Genomic DNA, 24,827 nt, shown 5'->3' on the forward strand with positions numbered 1-24,827 from the left:
TATACTCCAATAAAGATCTATTTAAAAAAAAGTATTAAATAGCTTAGTTCATTTAGTGGAACCTCTACTTGACTACTTTGATATTTCAAGAGACTATTTGTACTTGGAAATAATCAGATAATACTTACTAGGAAATGTTGGTTAATACCCTTAAAAATCATCATAATTATTATGAGAAAGTTCTGTGGGGTTTCAAAGGAAGGTAAACCTTCTGTGGTAGTTAATTGGAATGGTGTAATTTCATTTCGTAGGTGCTATTGAGATGGATTTTGAAGGAAGGTCAGAAATGTTACAAAACTAACGCATGCTTATTTAAAAATTCAAACATTATAGAAATGCGTAATTTCAACTCCCAGGGACAATCATTGTTAATAATACATGGCGATTCAAAATATTGATGAGTACAGAGTCTCAAAGTCCTGTGTTCTCTTGTCATGGAGAAACTTTGATTATCATCTCTAGCCCATTTGATTATCGTAGCATGGTGTCAGTTTTCTATTTAGAGGGAATTTATCTTACTAGGCACTTACTTTATTCATATCTCTGTTTTTATTCTGGTGGCTTAGTTGTAGATTGACTCTTCCTGAAGGTAACCGTTCAGGTGACAGTCTCTGTTTTGTGTTCCACTGTGTACCCAGTGCTTGGTACAGTATCTGGGACATGGTAGGTGCTGTTTCAATATATGTTGATTGAAAAAATAGTGTCATGAAGCTAAAATATACTTGAAGTAGTATAAATTATGAAACAGATTGTAAAGATTTACTTATTAACAGAATATACATTTCTTGATATTCTGAAGTTCAAAGATAATTTAAACAATAGTGGACTCTAGGGACTTCCCTGGTGGTCCAGTGGTTAAGAACCCATGCTTCCAATTCAGGGGGCTCAGGTTCCATCCCTGGCCGGGGAACTAAGATCCCACATGCCACGTGGAGTGGCCAAAAAAAAAAAAAAAAAATGGTGGACTCTTTTTTCTCGTTACAAAATATAACTATCGTGAGAAATTGTCTGAAAGATTATTTCCAGATTAGTGTTATTTCTTTCAAAGTTGATGTATCTTTTGAGTTGCATTAATTTCACTATAATTGTTGTAATGTTGTTACCTTTGAAATTTATATTTTTATATTTCCTCTGTGAGTTTCATATGAAAATTTATTTCAAATGCCAGTGAAATGGGTTTTAAGCCTTAAGCCAAGGCTCTACTTGTCCACTCACGGCTACACTAGGATCACATGGTCTTCATAACAGTTATGGAATGGTCCTAAGATGGGACTAATTTTCATGGTAGGCAAGAGGCATTTTTCTGGTCTTTCTGTTCATCTGTTCTCCTTCAGTACATGCTCTTGCATAGGTACACAGTACATAATGTGCTTGGTGGTAGAGAGGATAACACGCTCATTTGGTTAATAACATAACTTAGTCCAAAGAAAATCTGGAGACCTCCAACATATCTTTACTATAAAAGTTTGTGGAGGTGAGTAATACGCTGCTTCCCATCGCTTACATTGTTGATCTGTACTTTCTTCTAGGCATGGAGCTAAGTGCTTTACAGAATTATCTGATGGAGCCTTTACAACAGCTCAATTGTTATTATCCCTGTTTTATACAGGAATAACTGAGGTCCAGAGAGATTCAGTCTCCTGTCCTGGGTTATGTAGCTTATAAATGGCAAAGCCTGGATTTAGATCCAGGCAGTCTGGTTCTGGAGCCCTGTCTCTTAACAGCTGTGCTATAGTGAATGAAAGATTCTGGGTAAGAAGTGTGGTTGAATCAGTTTTGAGCAAGTTGACGCTGGATTTGTGGAATAGGCGTGATTGTTTGGCAGTCCTTTAGGGATGGAAACTGTAGCCAGGTTTCATTAGAATCAGGTACCAAGTAAGTGAACTGGTCCCTTTTTCCAAGTTTAGTATCAGTGTTTGTTTCAAATATTCAGGGATTTTAGACTTTAACCTCAATAGCTAATACCAAACTATAGCTTTCTCTCCTAGAGTTATGGGTTGCTAAAAATTGATCCTGAGTGGGTGAGTATATGGTGATAGATTCTTTAGGTCTTCTCATAGTGAAAGGCAGTTTAGGCTTTCAATTTCTAAAATCTAAGAAGTTTCTTTAGAAGTCATAATAAACAGCATCTTTGCTACTTTTTTTGTCACCTGACTCTGACCTCTGGTTAGCTTGTTTAGCTTGTGCCTGGAATGTGTGTTACTATTGGAACCCTCTAATCAAAGCATTAGAATGAAGTGGAGTGGATTCTTTCATACCCATTCTTTTTATTTTTGGTTGCCCTGTGAGATTAAATCTGTAAATTACTCTGTATTTCAAATACAGTTGTTAAATCAAGTTGTTTGGCATTCTTGCTTATTGCTTAGATAATCAGTTTGGCATCCCCAGTGTAGTAGATGTAGATGTTGCTTGTTCTATAATTCTTCAATCTAAAATGTCCAGTAGGCTTTATAGGGATTGCTGCTTCTGCTAAACACCTTTTTCACTATGTGTGTTCCATTGCTTTCTCAGTTTGTTGATTTCTTTGCTAATTTTTTTTTCCTGTAGAACGTTGTGGTTTTTTTTTTTTTTTGGTAGTAATATAAGATTATTGTTCAAAATCCAAATAATACAGAGAAGTGCCTTTCTGTAATTCCTATGTAAGAGATAACTATTAGTATTAATAATTTAGAGTATATTTCTTTCTGGCCATTTAATATACAGTTATAGATCTTTTTTTACGTAAATAGGATCATAGTATATTTACTGTTCTGTAATCTGCTTTATTCACTGTGGAAAGATTTTAATGTCAATATACAGAAAGATCTGCCTTATTTTGTGTTCTTTTATTTAACGTAGTCCTAGTTGCTGGATGTAAGCTTGAGGTTTCAGTTAATGCTGCAGCAACATTCTGGGTCATATATCATTGTATACATCTCTGTGTTGTTGAGATGAATTTCTAGAATTGAATTTTAGGGTCAAAGGGACATTTTTTAAGGCTATTGAAAAAGTATACTCTGGTACCAGTATATACCCCGACTCCAGCTGTGTAAGAGAGGTTTCATTCTTTACCACAATTTATATATTAAGCATTTGCCAGTCTGAGAGGTGCAAAATACCTTATTTTAGTTTTACTTTCTTGGATTTTTAGTGAGATTGTCCTTTGTCAATTTTTCTATAGAAAAATATAAGAAATTTTAAGTGAATTACATATAATTAGTAATAAATATTAAATTACATATATAACAAATTACATATATGTAATTATATATATATATATAAAATACATATATTCTAAGTTATACGTTTTGTCTTTTATATGTAAGTCTTTTATTCTAAGTTATGTGTTTTGTCTTTTACATGTAAATCTCTAAAATGTCCTAGCATAGTATAATTGGTTAAAGATTTTAGAAAATATTTTGAAAGCTAAAATACTATTAAGTAGTTTTCTGCTTCTATTGTTGATACTTTCATAAAAGTACTTTTCTTATTCATCAAAAAATGAGGTTTTCATATAGAGTTATTTAGGAATCTTAGAGTCTTCAGAGATCTATGATAAACATTTATATATTTACTTGTCAGATTTGACAACATGAGCTACTGCAGTGTTTTCATTTTGATAGAATTTTGTTTAGAAAGTGATTTAAATAAAATGGGTAGGGAAAATCTTAAAATTGTCTTACTGTTTTGTGCTTTGTTTTATCTCCCTTTTCCAGGTATTGTACTCCGAGATACTTGGATTATGAAGATTTGGAGCGCAAGTATTGGAAGAACTTAACCTTCGTGGCACCTATCTATGGTGCAGACATTAATGGGAGCATATATGATGAGGTATATTTCTATTACAGTGGGTTTTGTAAAGCATCATTTCATGTTACTATTTTTGTTACCGTTTTCGGTGGTCGAGAAGTAGTCATTTGTTGTGCTTTGTGTGACCCATAATTCTTCACAGGACAAGAGGAAATAAAGATACATCAGTATGATTTCTGCTGCTTCTGTTTTTTACATTGAAACCAACTAATTGTACAAATATCTGAGCCTGTTCAACAGTAATATAGTATGTGGTTATCTGGCTGATCTTCAAATTACACTCAAAATTTTTAAAAGCAAAGCACATTATAAAAATACCTGGAAAACAGGAAATATTATTCATAATAGTACCATCTTAAGGCAAAAGCAGTATTGTAATATGTATTCTTCCTGTAGTTTTCCCCTAATCATTTGAAAAAGTTATATTAAACATGCTTATAGGACTTCCCTGGTGGCACAGTGGTTAAGAATCCACCTGCCAATGCAGGGGACACGGGTTCGAGCCCTGGTCTGGGAAGATCCCACATGCCGCGTAGCAACTAAGCCCGTGCGCGACAACTATTGAGCCTGCGCTCTAGAGCCTGCGAGCCACAACTACTGGGCCAGTGTGCTGCAACTACTGAAGCCCGCGCACCTAGAGCCCGTGCTCCACAACAAGAGAAGCCACCACAATGAGAAGCCCGAGCACCGCAACAAAGAGTAGCCCCTGCTCGCTGCAACTAGAGAAAGCACACACGCAGCAACGAAGATCCAACACAGCTAAAAATAAATGAATGAATGAATGAATGTATATAACAAAAACAAAACAAAACATGCTTATATTCTCTTTTTTATCCCCCCAACACACAAATTATGAGAATTTTTTCTTTTTTAAAAGAACATTTTACAGTTTTTCCAGTTATTTTTCGTGAGAGCATAATCTGCTTGATATAATCTAATCCTTTTTGCCTCCCCCGATACTACTTGAAATCCTATTTAGAAAAAAAAATCTTTCCTTTTTGAAACCTTTTATCCCCTCTCCCATTGTTTTATTTAGAGAAATGTCTTGCCTACCAAAAAGTTGAAGTGATACAGTGAACACCTGGATGCCCTCACGTGGATTCACTAGTCGTTAATATTTGCCACATTTGCTTTTTGTTTCTCTATCACTCTGTCTGTGTCTCTGTCTCTCTGTCTTTATGCTGTAACATTTGAAAGTAAGTTGCAGACATCATGACAATTCACCCTTAATTATTTCAGCATGTTTCTTTCAGTTATAAGGCCATTTAACGTTTACATAATGTCATCTAATATAGAAACCATACTCAAAGATCCCTGATTTTCCCAATAATGTTCTTTATAACCTGATTTTTTCCCCATGTGAAGGATCCCGCCAGGGATTTCCCTTTAAAGTTAATAAGTGTGCTATAGGGTAATATTTAGAGGCTAGATGAATATCCTGTTCCCAATAGCCTTTCACCCAGTGAATTTGCCTCCATCGATAATCCTTGACTGAGTCAGTTATTGTACTATTTTTAAACTGTTTATATTTAGAAATATAAAACAAGCTGGAAAGTGCATAAAACATAAACTTAGAGCTTCATGAATTATTGTAAGGTGAATACCTAGGTACCATCCCTGACGTCAAGGAAAACATTATGGGCACCCTAGATTTCCCCTATCTGTCCCCTTTACCTATTATAGTCTCCTACTTTTCCTCCAAAGGAGTGGTTATAGGGTATACACATGGGTAGTTTTAGAAGAAAACTATTTTCCAGTTTACACCTTTCTATACAGTGTTTGCTACTTCCCATTGCCCCACAGCCTCCCTGACACTTGGTATTGTCAGTCTTTTAATTTTAGACATTCTAAAATTAAATGGGAGTGTGTAGTAGGTTCTTGTGGTTTTAAATAACATCATGATTTTTTTCTTTTATGTTCAATGGCTGTTTGGATTTCCTCTTTATCAAAATGCCTGTTCAAGCCTCTTGTACGTTTTTCTTTTTTGTCATGCTTTTCTTATTGAGTTACAGTTCGTTATAATAGATTTCTGGCTATGAGGTAGTGGCACAGTTTTAGTTTTTCTATATGGATCTTCAGTTGTTGAACACTGTTACTGAAAGGACCATTCTTATTTTTGAAAATGGGCCGGGTATTAGATGATACTATGGAATTACTGTTGTCCTATTAGATGTGATGATGACATGGTGGCTATATATATTTTTTCTTGTCAATTGACAATACACACTGAAAAATATATAGGTGAAATAACATGCGGTCTGGGATGTGTTTTGTTTTTTAAATTAATTAATTTTTTTGGCTGCGCTGTGCGGCTTGCAGGATCCTAGTGCCCCAGTCAGGGATTGAACCCCGGCCATAGCAGTGAAAGCAGCAAGTCTGAACTATTGGACCACCAGGGAATTCCCCTGGGATTTGTTTTTAAAATACCACAGGAAATAAAGTGGTATGACTTTCGTTGAATCAAGATTGGCAAAATATTGTTAAATGAAGCTAGGTGATGGATACATGATGTTTAGAATATGTGTATGTTTGAAATACTAAAAATAAAAGTTAAAGAAAGGGAAAACATCCTTTCTCTTCCCCCTTTCGTATTTTCACTAGTGTAAGTAACCTCCCTGTTGAGAATTTTTGTTTAAGTTTGTACATGCTCATGTAGAAAAATTGAAAAATAGAGAAAAAATGAAGAAAAAAATTACTCTTAAGCTTACCAAACAAACATAACCTCTTTATGATTTCCTTTTGGCCATTTATTTATTTATTTATTTATTTTGGGTATCTTATTTTATTAGCATTTAAATTTCACCAAGAGTTCAAGCATATGCTAGCCATATGTTCAGACTTTTGAAATAAAGATAAAATGGGCAAACAGCTTTAAGGGTGCAATGTATTTAACACTGCACAATATATTAACTAACTAGACAATCTACGGGGTGGTATAACGATACACTTAGGAGCACCAAGTTTAGGAACAAATCCTGGGATTGGAGGAAAAACCCGCCATTCAGGACTGAACAGAGGTCCTTGGTTGCTGACAAAATCTCCCCTTGACTTCAGACTTGAGACAAACCGAGCACGTCTATCAGCATACAAAACCCACTGGTTTCAGGACAAACAGTAACAGGATAGACTGGCCAGAGCCAATTCAGATTGTGGGGATAGTCTGAAGCGATCAGGGCTGGCTGCAGGCTGGAAATGTTGCAGCTGAAGTCCAGGATCGGCAGATAAGAGCAGTCACCTTCTAAAAATCGCTGATTTCTATACAAGTTCCCAAGACGCTTTTCCCAAACAGGGTGGCCTTTTATTTTATTTTAGTGTGTGTATGTATATGTATGCATGTGCTTGCATGTGTGTTTATGTTCCCCCATCTCAAAGGCTGAGAGATTTTAACAGTTTTTTTGCTTTAGAAGCATTTTCAGTATTGGTCTCCAGAGGATCATTTTAGTGTATTCTAACCCCAGCCAGTTTTAGATTGTACCTTGTATTAAGTCTTTGCTTTTTTTTTTTTTTGGAATTTCAATTCCAAGTATACTCTTTTTTATTTAAATTGAAATGTAGTTGATTTACAATGTTGTGTTACTTTCTGCTGAACAGCCAAGTGATTCGTTTATACTCCAAGTATATTCTTTAAGTTTGACATGTTATGATTACTTATGTTTAGGAAAATGTTTAGGAGTGCCATTAGTAGTAAAGCTTCCTTACAGAAGATGGCACCTTGTCTTATTAAAACAGCTTCTTTGGGAATTCCACTGAAATGGGTGAGGCCAAGCAAATACGGTTGGTATTTCCAGCTGGGGCCCAGCAAAGTTAAAGTGTTTTCTCAAAGTTACGAGGCTGGTAGACTGGCTGCCAGGTGCTCTTATTCCCCACACCAGTTTTAAGGAAGTAATTATGTATAGTCAGTCTCACAGTTGTGGAAATGTGTACAACTAGGTCTGGGTCACCTACAAATTTCCCCTGAGCTAATGGTTTATTTTGTTCCTTCTCTGTGGTTTCGTCCCTGTGGTATCCTGGCAAGTTTACAGGTTTCTAAAAGGAAGACTGAGCCGAGGAATCATCTGGATCTTGGGCTGAGAGGTTGCATGTCTCAGGACTCAAAAATAAAATAAAACTCAATCCAAGATTTTTTTCTAACCATACCTTGGGATCATTGGGCTCTTTGTTCCTTTTTGCATATATAATTAAGAGGTAGAAGCAGCATACGATTTTCAGAACAGTCAACGTAAAACTGCCCTGAACTGGCTTTACACATTTGATAGTTAAAATAACATAATTGTTGACAGCACAGCTGAGGGTGATGGACATTGGTTTGCAGTGCTTATCAATTTACTGCTTGTGTTTGAAAACCAGTTACACAATGGCATTGCTTCAAGGGAACATTGACTTTAGACTTCAGATTTGAGTAACTTTAGTTATTAAAATCCAATGAACAAAATCCGCTGGTTTGTAAACATGCAGTTTTAAAACATCCTCATTATTTACAGGTTTTGGAGCCAGGAATCTGTCATTTTGGTAGGACCTACAAGGCATAGTATTTTATGGAATTTTTGTAGGAGCATTTAGTAGCTCCAGAACTGAGCTGACGTTTTCAATGCTTTTGTATCATAAAGAAAGACATAAGAGAGATGTTGTAAACTGCTACCGGTAAATGAAACCAGTCACACTCAAGACAACTGAATTCAAGCAAATGAAAAATAACTTGTATTTGTCCCCTTGAGGTAGATGGAGAGTAACAAGAGAAAGAGTGCATTAAGGAGAGTGATGAAGAGTGAGTGTAGTAATAACTTGTAACTGTCAGGAACATTTGAAATCATCACAATGAATGTGCATTGAATAAAGCCCATGTATTGTTTTGCTCTTCACTATTGTATCTTTGCATTGTTCAACTGCTCAGCTCAATTTAAATTGTATTGGGTATGGGTTTGTTATGGTTCACGGCATTATTTTGAAAGGGATTATAGTCATCAAATTGTAGTTCAGTTCCCCCCCTCAATTTCTAGTTACGGCTTTTTCCCTTAATGTTAAAAGAAGGGTTGAAAAACCATAACCTTTTCTAGGTGGGGATGGGAGTTCTTGGAGAGGGTGTGGGGAAGGTAAGAGAAACAGTCTGTGCAGGGTGCAAAGATGAATAAGGATCCTGGTTCTCATTAATTCATAGGCTTGAGGGGCAAAGGGGCAGTAGGATGTAATGAGCTTGGCTGTAAAGGCAAGTGTGGGGTTCCACCGGAGCCCAGAGCAGAGGCACTTATAGTAGCTTGGCGTTGAAGGAAGACTTTTTGTTGGAGACATGGCATCTGAGATTGGCCTAGAGGAGCAAGTTCAAGTCAGCAAGTTCAAGGGGAGAGAAGAATGGGGCTGAAACTAGGTAAATTTGAGGGTAAGACTGCACTTAATAGTCTTTGTATTTTTACTGAATTTGGAGGCTTTTTGGTGAGCCTGGTCTTGAGGAGGGTGAGGCAGACCTGGAATAGTGGCTGTGGGGTCTGAGGGAGAGAGATCAGCCTGGCCGGTGATGGGGCTGTGCGGGCCCCTTCTCCTCAGATGTTTGTCTTGCAGCACCAGGCAAGTCTGTTAAGGGGCAAAAAGAGGTGCCATTGTAGTGTTGATCCAGGCCTGGGTACAACACAGGAATTAGGAGTGAGAGTGTTCATGAAGGACTACTTGAGGACAATCAGCCTTTGATAGTAAAGGGAGTAAGTAGGGCCTGGAGATTCCAGGGAATGAGTCTTGGCCCCTCTTTCATTCGACTGCTGCTTTCAGAGCTTGAATTCCTTAGGATATACTTAAAAATCTCAGTCAACACCATGGGCAGCAGCCTGTGGCAGCAGTATCAGTAACATGATTTAAGCAAGTTACTAGTTTTTTTTTGTTTTTTTTTTTGTTTGTTTTTTTAAAATTTATTTATTATTTACTTATTATTTATTTTTGGCTGTGTTGGGTCTTCGTTTCTGTGCGAGGGCTTTCTCTAGTTGCGGCAAGCGGGGGCCACTCTTCATCGTGATGCACGGGCCTCTCACTATCGCGGCCTCTCTTGTTGCGGAGCACAGGCTCCAGACGCGCAGGCTCAGTAGTTGTGGCTCACGGGCACAGTTGCTCCGCGGCATGTGGGATCTTCCCAGACCAGGGCTCGAACCCGTGTCCCCTGCATTAGCAGGCAGACTCTCAACCACTGCGCCACCAGGGAAGCCCTGCAAGTTACTAGTTTTTAAAGCAAAATGCCAAGACTTTCAAAGGCATGACATGACAAAGCCCAGTCTTTGGGTGTATGATGCAAAGCCTGGCTTGGCAGCCAGATTCTGCCTATTCCTTGTCTTTGTAAATAAAGTTTAATTGGAGCATAGCCTTATTGTTCATCTGCATATTATATGTGCCTGGCTTTTTTGCACTACAGTGGGAGAGTTGAGTAGTTGTGACAGAGATTGTATGGCCCACAAAAGCTAAAATATTTACTGTCTTGCCCTTTGCAGAAAAAGTTTGCCAACCCCTAATACAGAGGCACAATTATTTGCTCTTGGGGAAGGCTGCTCAAAACCTTTTTTGAGATACAGATGAAATTCTGAATGTTTCTGGGAGAATGAGATTGACTATGTTGATACCTTGAAATGAAATTTGGTGATGTCAGGGACCTTCTGTAAGTAAAGAAGGTCCTGAACTTAGAAATAGAGCCACCTGTATTCTTGGGTGGCCCTAGATGATTCCTTGAAAACAGTAATAGAAGCATAAGAGTCCTAAGATCTGAAACTTCTTTTTTTTCTTTTTTTTGGGTTGTGTTTTACTAAGGGCTGGTCCACTGATAAAGAAAGTTTTAATTAAGGAATTCCCTGGCCGTCCAGTGGTTAGGACTCCACCCTTTCACTGCCAAGGGCCTGGGTTCAATCCCTGGTCAGGGAACTAAGATCCCGCAAGCCGTGCAGCATGGCCAAAAAAAAAAAAGGAGAAAGTTTTAATTAGCCTATTCTAACTGTACATTTAAAAAATAAGTCCTCTGATAAAAGAAACATGGGAGTTACTTCAGGAAACAAACACACAAAAAGAAGACAGACAAAGAGAAAAGATGAACAGGTAGAAAAAAGCGATATAACTGTATGGGATGTTTCAGTTTGACTAAGGGACATGAAAATAAACAGATATCTGCAGGGAAAAAAGGAGGTAGAACATTTCTGGGATACCCAATAGCCATGCTTCCACAGACCTTTGAAGACAGAGTGCATCTCTTTGTTCTGTGTGTGAGAGCTAAGAATCGGCATCAACATTTTTTACTTACACTAGTACAGTGACATTAAGTCATTCAGGCTTGTGTTCTGTGCTCTTTGGGGCTGCATTTCTAACAATACCTATCATGTATATAGTGGTAAGCCTCTTAATGATGATAATGGTTCATTAAATTGAGGTTTAAAAATGAAGTCCCACATGCTTTCCTTAAGCTGGCTGTTACCTTCTTGATAACACTGTTTTCACGAGTCTTCTTTGCAAGATTTTCCCTTTGTTGAGTGGTGACAGACACCTCTTCCCCTAAGCCTCACCTGTCTCCTCCATCATCCAGGCTTTCTGATTTGAATACTTCATTCATATCCTAACAGGCATTGTTGTCTGCAGTGGCCCCTTTGAGATGATGTTTTCATAATAGTGTACCAGCAAGGTTCCTACTTCACAGTAATTTAGCCTTCTTTGGATGCTTTATGTCTAAGTACTTCTTTCTTCTGAATAAACCTATGAGATGGCATGGCATTAAGACTGACCGTTTCCCTTGTGTATAACCATCTTCGATGATAGTTTTCAGAAGTTCACTGGAGGAAGATAGCACATCTCACCGTGAGGGGAAGCTGCTTCACCCGTGATCCACAACTTGTACAGTCTCTCACTGTTCTTAAATCTCCCAGTCTTGCTTTGAAACTCAGCTCCTTCACTGAATCATGTTCCTCCCATTTGCAGCTGCCGCCAGATCACTGAAGGTGTCCGCCCTCTCCTCTACCAGCCTGGTACTCAGTGGTCTCCTACACTGAGAATGACTATCAGTCCACTGCACAAGGAGTTTTTCTAGTTTTTCATATATGGTGTTGGTTCGAGTAACACGATTAAGGTTTCAGGAGCAACACTGCTATGTTGTTAGGTATGGACATATCGCGATCATGTGTTTTGTGCTTCTCTCCCTCATTGCACACCATCACCTTCAAGTCTTTCTAATGTGTGGGCTTTTCTAGGACTCTTATGCTCACTTACCTTCTTTTCAGGCTTTTCCACATTTGCAGAAGACATTTCCACCAATAATGATTGGAAGATGATAGCAGTGATGCCCAATGCATTTATTCTGGGCACGAGGCATAATCCTTTTGGGACAAGAGCTGAGATACAACCGAATTGCCGTCTATATTATCTGACCTAGATTTGTATACAACTGAAACCGTTCTGTTGGTTCACAAGTCATTATAGAGAGTTTTTGATTTGGACAGTGAATTTTGGGTAAAAAAATATGTTATTACAGCAGGTATTTGGAAAATTAGTACAGAAAATGAAGGATACCTATATTATTTCTGTTTCCCTCACAGTAAACTCTGAGTCCAGTGATGGCAGGTATCATTTCTTATAGACTCTCCAGCCCCAGCCCCTGTCATAGCATCTGCTTCAAATAATGCACCTAAATAATGATAGAATTGATGAGTGCATGACTTTGGAAAAATAGGCTGAGGCTAGATCATGGAGTTTCCTGAGTATTTTTGGTTATCATTCTCTACATCTTGAAGAACGTTTGAGATTATTCAATAGGGAAGTGATAGGATCAGAATCATGCTTTAGAAAGTGTGATCAGGTAATGGTCTACCAGATGGACTGGTCATAGCAAGAGGCTTGGAAAGTGCTTTGAGTAAGGAGGAAGAGGGAGGGGTCAGAGTGATCTTCTTCAGTGTGTGTTTTTCTGAACACTGGTATCCTGAGACAGTAGTTCGGGTCTCAGCACCCATTTATATTTCTAATAATTTATTGTGGACCTCAAAGAGCTTTTGTTTATGTAGGTTGTATCTATCCTTGTTTATTGTATTGGAAATTAAAACTGAGAATGTTTAAAAGTATTTAATTCATTAAAAATAATGTTACATAACATTCCCATTTTTATAAAAAATGACTATATTTTCCTACACACAAAATTTAGTGAGAGGAGTGGCATTATTTTACATTTTTTTTCCAAGTTACTAATGTCTAGCTTAATAGAAAACCCCTCTGGATTCTTATATCTACTTTTGCATTTAATCTGTTGTAATATCATATAGCCTCCTGAAAACTCTACCTTACACTGATGCGAGAATGAGAGTGAAAAAGGAGAATAATGTCTTGGTATAATTGTGAAAATGGTTTTGATGCCACAGACCCTGATGGGATCTGGAGGTCTCCCAATGGCCCCCAGACAACATTTTGAAAACCTCTGCCTTAAGATATTTAGCAAAAGATTCCTTCTCTGATCTCACTCTACATAGATGATGCAGGGATCTCCAGGCAAGGTAACAGTTTCTGTTCTTGTTTACTGACCTTCAGGTAACTGTGTCCCTGATATGAACCTCAGAGACCTAATCACATTACGAGACAGAGGTTCTCAAACAAGAAGTCATGGAGTTATTTGGGGAGCATCATGCCATAAATTCTGACATATAACTCAGGCAAAATGGGCTGAGTTACAAGCAGAAGATGGGCTTAGGATGTGAACTCAAGTCCCTGCATCTTAAGATATATAAAATATTTTAAACTGTATTTCCAAGATTTTCCTTTAATATTAATTTGCTAGTCTATTGCTTTTGTCATCCAGTTATTTATTAATAGATAATTGATAGAAAATTCAAAACAGTTTGAAAAATACAGTGACAAACCTTAAGACAAAAAAATATAATGTCTTATACTGCATATTTCTCCTTGAGAGCTGGGGAAAATTTTTTTTTTTTTTTAACTACGCATGTACTGGATGGATGGGTGTGTATGGGGGGTCCTCTTTCTAATTTACCTTTTAAGTTTTCTTTATAGTCTATGATTATAAATGCATAAATTTTATAGGTAAAAATTACCTTTTTGTTAATATAAATGTTAATATAAAAATGATGGAAAGCATTATATGACAGAGAAAATTGAAATCACTCGTAATCCTGGCATTCAGAGACAGGAGCTGTCAAAAAAGTTTAGTGTATTCCCTTCCAATGTTTCTCCTCTACTTTGTGCTCAATAATTGTATTTCCTTTAACAGGCGTGGTACCGTGGTGAACATAGTTTGGTTTTGTCTTTTCTCCCTCCCATTTTAACACATATGAATACTTTGCCATGATTACAGATATTCTTCAACAGGATGATTTAACATTTTCTTTATCTCTTATTTTTATTGGTAAGATGGTTTTCTTGGACAGGGGAAAGCCGATTAATCTGAGGTGGAGAGGGACCCTAGGGGCTGCGGAGGCAGGAAGGGTATGACAGTTGTTAGTCTTGCGTGGGTCAGTGTGAGGCTGGGCCACAGTGCACAGTGGGGTGGGCAGATCATTGCTAACCCATGAGAGTGGTACTTTGCCACTGACACTGCCTCATTTCCTGCCTTTTCTCCACAGCCTCTTGAAATAGAAGGCTGTATTAAACAGCACAGAATATTTGACCTATTTACTTCTATAGTCAAGGTCTGCCATCCCTAGCTGTGACTTTCAGGAAAGCTCTGTCTTTGCCTTAGAGTCTGTAAAGGAAAGGGATTGAATTAACAGCTCTCTGAGGTTCCTTTCAGCTTAAAAATGTTTGCTCTATTATAAGTAACATTTCTTCAAGAAGGTGAAGTTTTTATAAGTTGTAGATTCCTTTTATATTAGAATTTTGTCAAGAACCCCTTTATAAGAAATATGTTGGCTCAAACATAGGAATCTTTTCATACCAAAATTGTAGTCTTACTGGCATTTAGCCTTATAGATGACTTTTTTTATCTTCCTGCACTGGGGTAGCTTAAATACCTTCATCCACCAGATGGTGCTCTTGGACAACAAATTTTTCTGAGGCTGAGCGTTTCCAAATGAGGTAAAAGGATATCATTTATCCTGAAATAAGAAATAATTTTAAGCCAGAGCACTAACTGTATGTGTAATTTTCACATCCAAGGGAAAATATCATCATTCTAGACATGTCTTAATGCTAAGAGACGGCTGTTGGCTTGGTATTGTGACTTTTAGATTTTACTTCTGTGAAATAAGGCTTCTAGTTAATCAAAACTCATTACCTGCCAGCATGTTATGGCTGATCTTTAGTAAATGAAGTCTTAGCCTCATGATCTCAAGTTATGCCATCCAGACAGGGGAGGTGATGGTAGTTTATTCACTTGACACATTGCATCTAGAATGTTTCAGCAGTTCTGGAAGCTGTATTTTCGGCGGGGTATTGCTAGGGAATTGTCGATAGAAGAGAGTTAAGCCCAGTTACAGGCTGACCTCAGAGTACATGGCTACTGCCCTCAAGTATCTATCTTGCACGTCATAGGGTTAGATGGGATCACTGTGGGGAAAATCAGTTTTGTCTCTGAAAGTGCTAAATTGATAAACACATATGAGTCCCATGCTGAGTAGTTTGTGAGGGTGTGAGAAGTGTTAGTGATACCAGGTGTTTGCCAGTGGAAGGTGCTAACTTGGTAGCTGGAGAGTTGTGAAAGGTTTCCCTAAGGGATAAATAATACATACAGGGCAGACTAGGTGCCCCGTGGGTTGTGTGAATACTATGTACCATAGGCATGGAAAGGGGTAGGCATGGAAAGAGGTTATGCTTCTTGGGAACTGGCACAATCCCTGAGATTGTGGTGCGAATTCAGGGCATCTGTGGGCATCAGGCATGTGAACTCTCTTAGGATGCTTAGAGAGTTCTGGAGGTACTGAATGGTCACTATGCCTGGAAGGGCAGATATCCCTGGGAAAGTGTTAGGGAAACAGAAGTGGGAATTTACTGAGGGGGAAAGAACATGAAAGGCAGAGGTGAAAAGCCAGAGTTCTGGTGCTGAATTTGGTTGGTGATCATCAAAGCATTGATTATTTCACCTGGAAAGAGTCTTGGACATCATGATGTAGCCAACAAATTTATAGATGAGGAACTTCAGACCAAAATGTTAGGGTTTATCCAAGATGACACCTAGTGACAGAGCTGGGAGATCCCTTTTCCCATTCTCTTTCTACTATTTTATTATTTTTTAAATTTCATTTTTATAAATTTATTTATTTATTTTTGGCTGCATTGGGTCTTTGTTGCTGCATGCAGGCTTTCTCTAGTTGTGGCGAGCAGGGGCTAATCTTCGTTGTAGTGTGCAGGCTTCTCATTGTGGTGGCTTCTCATTGCAGAGCATGGGCTCTAGGCGTGTGGGCTTCAGTAGTTGTGGCATGCGGGCTCAGTAGTTGTGGCATGCGGGCTCAGTAGTTGTGGTGCACGGGCTTAGTTGCTCTGCGGCATGTGGGATCTTTCCGGACCAGGGATCAAACCCGTGTCCCCTGCATTGGCAGGCGGATTCTTAACCACTGCGGCACCAGGGAAGTCCCTCTTTCTACTATTTTAGATTGTCACCAGCAAGGATAATTAGAACTTTGAACTACACTGTGTGCTCTGGATCTCTTCCTCTCTTGGATTAGTATCTGCCAGGGTCTTCATTGGATGCTTAGTGTCTTCAGAAGCAAAAGTTTCTTCTGTTCCCATTGCAGCTGACCTTGCCTGCAGGTTTACAAAAGGACTTTGATAAAGAATGTTTACTTGAAGCCCTTCCTACTTTGGGCTGTCCCCATTTAAAAAAAAAAGGATGATGAAGATCATCTAGATTTCATCTTTACTATGATTTTTTACAGACATGGAAACTGATTTTTTTTTTTTAAGGAGGAAATTTATAAATAGAGTAGAAGGATTCAAATAATTCTGTTGTCAGAAAGGAAGTATTGATCCACACCTTTCTGCTTCTAGAATCTATTTTAGAAATGATTAGAAATACGGATCGATGTCTGTGTGCCAAAATCATTTTCCAGTGTTTTTTTTTTTAAATATTATAACAAAGAATGTAAAACAACCTGTATGTCACAAAGGAAAATAATGATGCAAATTGTTACAGACAAGAAGGTGATATATATAATAAAATAAATGTTAGGAGAATGTTCACAATCCAATAGTAAGTGAATAAACCAAGGTAACTACGTATAGCTATATCTCCAAGATCTTGAATGCCCACACAGGATTTCCAGTATTGTATACAATTTCCCTCGTAAATCATCCACTTGACTATGGGAAGAGAGCAGCAGGTCTGGCTGAGATGGAGAGGTTGGGGAGCTGCTCCCACACGCCAGCTTCCTAGCATCCGTTCCTCAAAATAAGTCGCCACCTGTCAGTGGGCATTTGGGGTCACTGGAACAGAGTTAGAGCCATGAATTCCAAGAGTGTGATTCTAATTATGTTCTAACTAAAAAAGAATTTTTTAAAGAGAAAGATATCACTAAAATGATAAAATGATCTTCTTATTTGCAGGTTTATACGTTTGATTTTTTAAAAACTTATGTTCCAAATGTTCTAAATGAGAAAATATAGAATATTAATTCAGGAAAATTGTTAATTTTTTCTTTTTCATTGAAGAAATAATGTTGAGCCTGTGTATATGATCCAGAATTTTTCACTGTGAAGAATGAAAATGAGACCATTGGAAATACCTTAAGTTGTTTTTCCTCATGAAGAATAAAAGGGTGTTATTTGAGCCCTCTGCCAGGTGTTATTCAAGTGTGTTAAATCTAAAATTGCTTTAAGTGAGAGGTGGCATTGAGGAAGAAATGAAGCAAGGTGGAAAAAACAAATAACTAGATAAAGTCCTATAGAGGAACAGGGAGCAAGAGGTGCATTCTTTATCTAAATTGAATTTTCCTGGCATTAGTAGTTGTAAAGAGGCTCAAGCCCAGCCCATACTTTGGTACCATTCAAAAGCTAAGTGGCTTCTACTTTTTCTTTAGTAGAATCACATTAGCGTCATGGACTCTGATATATTACTTTCTTACTTAAAACCATTAGGGAATGGGGGAAGTGGGGACCTATGGATTTGGTTACTAAGGAGGAAATGTGTTAGACATTATTTTGCTGTCAGTAGTAGAGACCTTAAAATAAATGGCTGAAACAGATTGTTTAGTTTTCATGTAAAAATTTGAGGCAGGTAGTCCAGGGCCATGTTGGTTCCATGATGTTGCCGTAGACCTGTACTCCTAGAAATTTCTTCTGCCATCTTCATGATGAGATTCTTACCCTTGTGCTCTTGTGGTAGCTGCTGATCGTGTCTGAACGTCTGGTAGAGGGAAGGAGGGCAAAGGAGTTGTGTCTGCTTGAGTCAGCCTCTTCAAAGCTTTCTCCTGGAAGCCCTGCCCAGTGATGTCCAGTTACGTTTCATTAGCCAGAACCGTACATATCCAGCTGCAGCTACTTTGTTGTTTTGATTAAATGGGGTTCTATTAGTAAAGAAGGTGAAAATAGATACTAAGTACTTAGGCAATCTCCGTTATAAAAGTTTATTAACAAACAGTGATTTTGAAGTACTGTTTTACACTGCAATATAATACACCTTAAAGAGTTGAATGAGACAAGGGGCTTAATAGTCTAGAAAATATGAATACATTAGTAAAGATTGTTGTGTTTTTAATTTCCCGTATTTAAAAATAACTTGTCAGGGTCTGGATATGGGATTTTATTATTTTATTAAATGTTGAGATAATTGATCCTCTTTAAAGAAGAATAGGGCTTTTATGGTTCAGATTCCTTTTAGGATTTTCTGCAAGGGCCATGTGTAGATGTGTAAAATAAAGTTAACAATTCTGTTTATTATTTAAGTCAGTTTTTTTTTTTTTTAATAGAATGCATATCTGTGAGTGAATCCATGAATCCTGCTCTTGGCCCAAGGCAATTTTTTAAAATCATCTGTTTGATTGGTAGTCCTTAAAAAAAAGAAAAGTAGCAAACATAATAACTAAATTACTAACTTTCCCTTCCAGTCATTGGGGGGATACAGGGAAGTTTTTCCCTCCTCGATTATATAAAAGTTTAGAATTGACTTTCTGGCTCATTGTTTGGCCGGTGAGGCTTCAGACACAGTGGTGTCAGCTCCGGTTAGAGTTTTCCGTTCTCACCCTTCCCGGCTCCACAGTTATGAGCTGGGAGATCTTGGGCAAGTTATCTGACTTCTCCTGGGGCAGTTCTCTCATCTATAAAATGGCATTGATAATAGATGATAGTTTTATTTATTCACCTCATAGGATAAAATGAGATGAATAAATAAAACACCTAGGATAGGGCCTGATCCATAGTATGTACTGAATAATAGCTGCTACTGGTGGCAGTATTAAAGCAAAATGGGACAGAAATCCTGAGGCTGTGATGAGATGTTCAGTAGTTGACTCCGACCAAGAGAATCGTGAAGAATTCTGTTCTGCAATAGTCATTTACTTATAAGTCCAACCTGCATTCCAGCAGTTTATACCTTCTGCTGTTTTGTCAAAGTCTGTCACGTCAGAGACATGAAGGATGTTTGTTTAGGGGTTACTACTTAAGAAAACGCGCCTGCTGTTTTCACGAAATACACTGCTCTCTTCATGTCAGTGAGACAAGGTGCCACGGCAGAAATGGTGCCGTGAGATGTGACTCAGGAGATGTTCTCTTTTTCATGACTTTTGCTTTATCATATTTTTGGAATGTAATAATCTGATTTTATATGTGCAACTTATGCTTTACAGCACAGTGATACACTGACTACCCCAGACCCACCATGTAGTCCCACAGCTAGAGCGTCAACAATACTGCTCATGGGGAATTCCCTGGCGGTCCAGTGCTTAGGTCTCCATGCCTCCACTGCAGGGGGCACGGGTTAAATCCATGATTTGGGAACTAAGATCCCGCATGCCATGTGGTGGGGCCCCGCCAAAGAAAAAACCAAAAAAAACAATACTGCTCATGGGATGCTCTTTCTATAGTCCTTCCCTGCTACCCCACCCCATCACCCAGGGGTTGCCTGAACTTTGTGTTTGATTTCTTGCCTTCAAAAAAAAAAAAAGGTTTTCTCACACAAATTTTGTTGCTGTGGTTGAAGTATGGTTGATTTACAATGTTGTGTTAGTTTCAGGTGTACAACAATGTGATTCAGTTATACATACATACATATGTGTATATGTGCATATGTATATGTATGTATGTAAATGTATATATAAAAGGATATATATATATATATATATATATATATATCCTTTTTCAGATTCTTTTCCATTGTAGGTTATTACAAGATATTGAATATAGTTCCCTGTGCTATAAAGTAGAGCCTTGTTGGTTATCTGCTTTATATGTAGTAGTGTGTATCTCTTAATCCCAAATTCTCAATTTATCTCCCTCCTCCTTCCCCTTTGGTAACCATAAGTTTGTTTTCTACGTCTGTGAGTCTGTTTCTGCACAAACACATTTTTTTAAAAGAATAAATTTATTTAATTAATTTATTTGTTTTTGGCTGCATTGGGTCTTCATTGCTGCGTGTGGGCTTTCTCTAGTTGCAGCGAGCGGGGGCTACTCTTCGTTGCGGTGCACGGGCTTCTCACTGAGGTGGCTTCCCTTGTTGTGGAGCACGGGTTCTAGGCGTGCTCGCTTCAGTAGTTGTGTCACGGTGGGCTCAGTAGTTGTGGCTCGTGGGCTCTAGAGCGCAGGCTCAGTAGTTGTGGCACACGGGCTTAGTTGCTCCATGGCATGTGAGATCTTCCCGGACCAGGGCTTGAACCCTTGTTCCCTGCATTGGCAGGCGGATTCTTAACCACTGCGCCACCAGGGAAGCCCACAAACACATATTTTTAAACAATATATTTAGTTTGGCTTATTTTTGACCTTATTAAAAGTAGTATCACTTTATGTAGTCTTCTGAGACTATACAAAACACTAGGTGTTCTGAGTTTATCCATGTTATTGTGTGAGCTATTGTTCAGTCATTTCCATTGCTGGATAACATTCCATTTTGTGCATATACATTTTATTTTTTATTATCCTGTCAGGGGATATTTTCTTTTTAAGATGAATATTGCTGCTATGAACACATTCCTGTGTATGATTTCTGGTGCACTGTATACAAGTTCTCTAAAGCACTTATCTAAGAATGGAAGTGCTGCCTCCGTGAGTGTTCAACTTTGTCAGATACTGTTACCTTGTTTCTCAAAGACTTTGTACCAATTTACTCTCCCCCAGCACTATATAATCATTTTTAAGACAGGTTTACTGAGGTATAATTTACATACCACAAAATTCACTGATGTTAACGTATAAGTCAATGATTTTTGTGTAACCATCACCACCGACCAGTCTTAGAAGACTTCTCTCACCTGCAAAAGTTTCCTCATGCTGACATACATCCTCTTCAGCACTTAATATTGTTCATCTTATTACTTATTGTCAATCTTGTGGCTTTAAAATATCTTGTGTGTGAATTTGCATTTCTCTGACTACAAATGACATAGAATAGCTTTTCATATCTCTTTAAAAATTTTTTTTTTAATTTATTTTATATTTTAATTTTTGGCTGTGTTAGGTCTCCATTGCTGTGCGTGGGCTTTCTGTAGTTGTGGTGAGCCGGGGCTACTCTTCATTGCGGCGTGCGGGCTTCTCATTGTCGTGGCTTCTCTTGTTGCAGAGCACGGGCTCTAGGCGCGCAGGCTTCAGTAGTTGTGGCACGTGGGCTCAGTAGTTGTGGCTTGCAGGCTCTAGAGCTCAGGCTCAGTAGTTGTGGCACATGGGCTTAGTTGCTCCGTGGCATGTGGGATCTTCCTGGGCCAGGGCTCGAACCCGTGTCCCTTGCATTGGCAGGTGGATTCTTAACCACTGTGCCACCAGGGAAGCCCCAGCTTTTCATATCTTTGTTGGCTATTTGTGATTTCTCTTTTTTCCTCTGCCTATTTTTCTATTAGATTGACTTTTCCTTATTATTTGGAATTTTTTATGTATTCTGGATACCCAAACTACGCCATATTGTTGAATTACATTTGTTGAATTATTTGCTTCAATAGTGGCTTGTTCTTTCCAAAACTTTTTTGTTTCTTCTATTTTCATTGTCTTTGTGTGTGTGTGATAACAGGTCAGTTTTAATTCTAGCACCTGAAGCTATACAAGGGTACACCTTATCAGCTTCATGGGACTGTTGTACACATTCTGTAAAGTGACAACTGTGCAATACCACTTAGTATCTCAGAATCAGGAATATAATTTTGAATTACTTAAACACAATCCATGGAGTTAAAAACAAAATCAGAAGCCATCTACAGTTATATAATTGTCAGTTAAGTGCTATACACCTAATACTTGATATAATAGTCAATATCTAGCAGGGAATGTTGAAAGCAATTTTAGATTTTCATCCTATTGTACTCTGTTGGGAATGTTTCTTGAGTAGGTATGTGACTTGCCAAAGATGGGACAACCAAGACCAGAGCAAGTAAAGTTCTACCATGGTTTCTGTAGTGTTCACTTTTTTTCTTTGTCAGTTTTAAAAGTGAACAGCGAGAATTAAATACTTGACTTTACATATATACAGGTATGTTGTAAAAATATATTTGTTTACAAGCATGTAAAAATACTTGGTAACTAGTTTGATAAGAAAATAATGTACAAAGGTATATAGCAAAAACATGAATCGTCTGTGACCCTGCAAAATCAATTCCATATTTTATATTACATCAAACAAAAACAGTTTTAGTTTTAAAAGGAAGATGGACAGAAATTATTATTTTTACACTGAACATGGCTGTGAAAAGAGTTAAATTAGAAAGACTAAGAATATTGGAATGCCAGAATGAGCCCAAATATTTGTCCACATAGAATATTATTGTCTTCAAGAGTAGGAGTAATAATGAAGGCTTTATAAGCAGTTTTTAATCAATAAATGTAATTGGCATTTTGGTGTTTTGGTCACTGTAAAACAAAAGCTGTAGCATCACTAAAGGTCTGAGAAGTCTGTTTTGTAGCTTCAACTCAGTGTATTTAAGGTTAACTAAAGTTGACATCAAAATTTTTAGAGATGGACTTATTTACAGTGTCTATTAATGAACAGATTTTAATTTTAATGTAATTGGTTTCATCAGTCTTCTCTTTTAGTGACTTTATTTATCAATAATTTTGTATTTTTCTCTCTCCTGGGACTCTGAATACATGAACCTTAGACATTCTGTCCTAAGTATGCTTAACTTTACCTTTCAGATATTCCTTCTCATCTTTCTGTACTGCATTGTGTGTTCATGTCTTACATTTTATACTTCTCTTGTTTAATCCTTTCAATGAGTTTTTAGTTTAATAATGATATCTTTCATTTCTAGAAGTCCACCTCTCCCCCCAAATCTGACTGGTCATTCCAAATAGTTTATTTTACTTTCTTGTCTTTGTGATTCCATTTTTTATTTCTTTAAACATTTCACATTCTTTAGTGTCTGAAAATTCTGATGTCAACAGTCCTTGGGGTGGTGCAGGGTCAGTTGTTTTTGCTAGCTTTCTGCAGTGAGGTCTTGACTCCCTGTATGCGTAGTGATCTTTGGTTGTATTCTTTGGCTTGATCTTAATTTGTGGAGAATTTACAGGTTTAAGTGAAGGATGCTTTTCTCCCAAGAGGATTGGAGTTGCTTTTGCCTGGAACCAGGGATACCATTAACCTCAAAGCCTCAGTGGTCCAGAATCAAGGCAGGAGTCCCAAACTCTCTGCTATCTTTTATTTGACTGGGCATTTCCCCCCTTTTCTTCTCTGCCCTCCTTCTTGTCATATTCATATTTACCTTTTTAAGGTGAACAGTCTTTTTACATGGTACTTTTTGTTGCAGAATTTTTTTGTTACTTCAGAACTTGCTCTACATTGGTTATTGTCTAGACTTTCAGAAAGAGAAGAAAGCACTGCTGTAAAATTGTAGGTATTTTGGTGTGTAAAAATGCAAAAAGGAAAAGAGGTTTGTTTTGAAAGTAGAAAGTTTAGAGAATGTGATATTTTCATGGAAAGGAAGAAACAAAAAGAGCTATCACATCACACATTGTAATTAACTTTAAAGCAAATTGAATTTCACATGGGTCTAATTTTATTCTTACTGTGTAAAGATCCTAAGGAAATCCTCTATTTTAAAATGTGACCAGAGCTTTCATTTTAGTTATTGAAAGGTGCAATTTTCACACATTACTGTGCGAAATGGATTGAATTTTGAAGTCTTTAAAACTAACCAAGTTTTATTTTTCTTTCTTCATTTGCATTACCTTTGAAACTTCAAGGGCTTGTTACAGGCATATGAATTGGTGGCAGTAATTTACATTAGCCTAGCTTTAAAGTAAGTGGAAATTGGGTGGATGGTCTTTTGTTTGGATCACAGTACTCGAGTAGGTGTTGGCTGGACTGCATTAAGGGTCATAGAAAGTGATGGCAAGCCAAATGAGGAAAGCATAATCTTTTAAAAAATACTAAATAAAAGTACCTGAAAACTTTAGTTAGAATCTTTAATAATATCTTTTAGTATTTTCTCAGAGTTTTACAGTACCTAGGAGGTGGATCTTCTTTTTTTAATAATTGGATTTTCTAATGAAATGATGTTTTTCCCCATAAATTTATAGATTTCAGAAATTATTGCTGGTCACTTTGAGTCCAGCTTAGAGCTGGGCGTGTGGCAGTGAAACTTTAGAGAGATGGAGGCTCAGAGCATTGTTTGGAAAGAGCCCCGTGGGGACAACGTTGAAGGTGCTGAGGATGATGGCAGGAGTTGGGGCAGGGCGGGTGGGCAGGGGAAGAGAAACATGTGCGTTGGATATTGACATTGTTGAGGAAAGATAGTAATGTCTTATGTAAACAAGGTCCCGTGGTCAAATCACATCTGGGAAAAGTGGAGTTAAGCAAAGTTAAACAGGCTTCCTTATAGCATGGCCTCTCAGAACCTTCGGAGTGCCTGTTGGCACCGTGACTTTGTAAGAGGAGGAGAAAAGGATGCCAAAGTTTTTTGACCACAGCCTCTTGTAGAAGTAATGTTCATCAGAAGGTTATTTTGGGAAGAATTGGTTTGCTATGA

General features: G+C 37.8%; 1 protein-coding gene across 10 annotated transcripts in view; it reads left to right on the top strand.

Annotated features, from left to right (window-relative positions):
- The window catches only part of KDM4C (lysine demethylase 4C), a 431,040-nt gene that overhangs the window by 78,552 nt on the left and 327,661 nt on the right, over positions 1-24,827 (top strand). For all 10 annotated transcript variants that reach the window (XM_082470884.1, XM_082470885.1, XM_082470880.1 and 7 more), the window contains one exon: positions 3,696-3,810. In XM_082470884.1, coding sequence (XP_082327010.1) covers positions 3,696-3,810 — 115 coding nt within the window. The remainder of the gene's footprint in view (positions 1-3,695; positions 3,811-24,827) is intronic.

The sequence above is a fragment of the Balaenoptera physalus genome, assembly GCF_965194825.1.
Source record: "Balaenoptera physalus genome assembly, chromosome: 7".
Taxonomy (NCBI): Eukaryota; Metazoa; Chordata; class Mammalia; order Artiodactyla; family Balaenopteridae; genus Balaenoptera; species Balaenoptera physalus.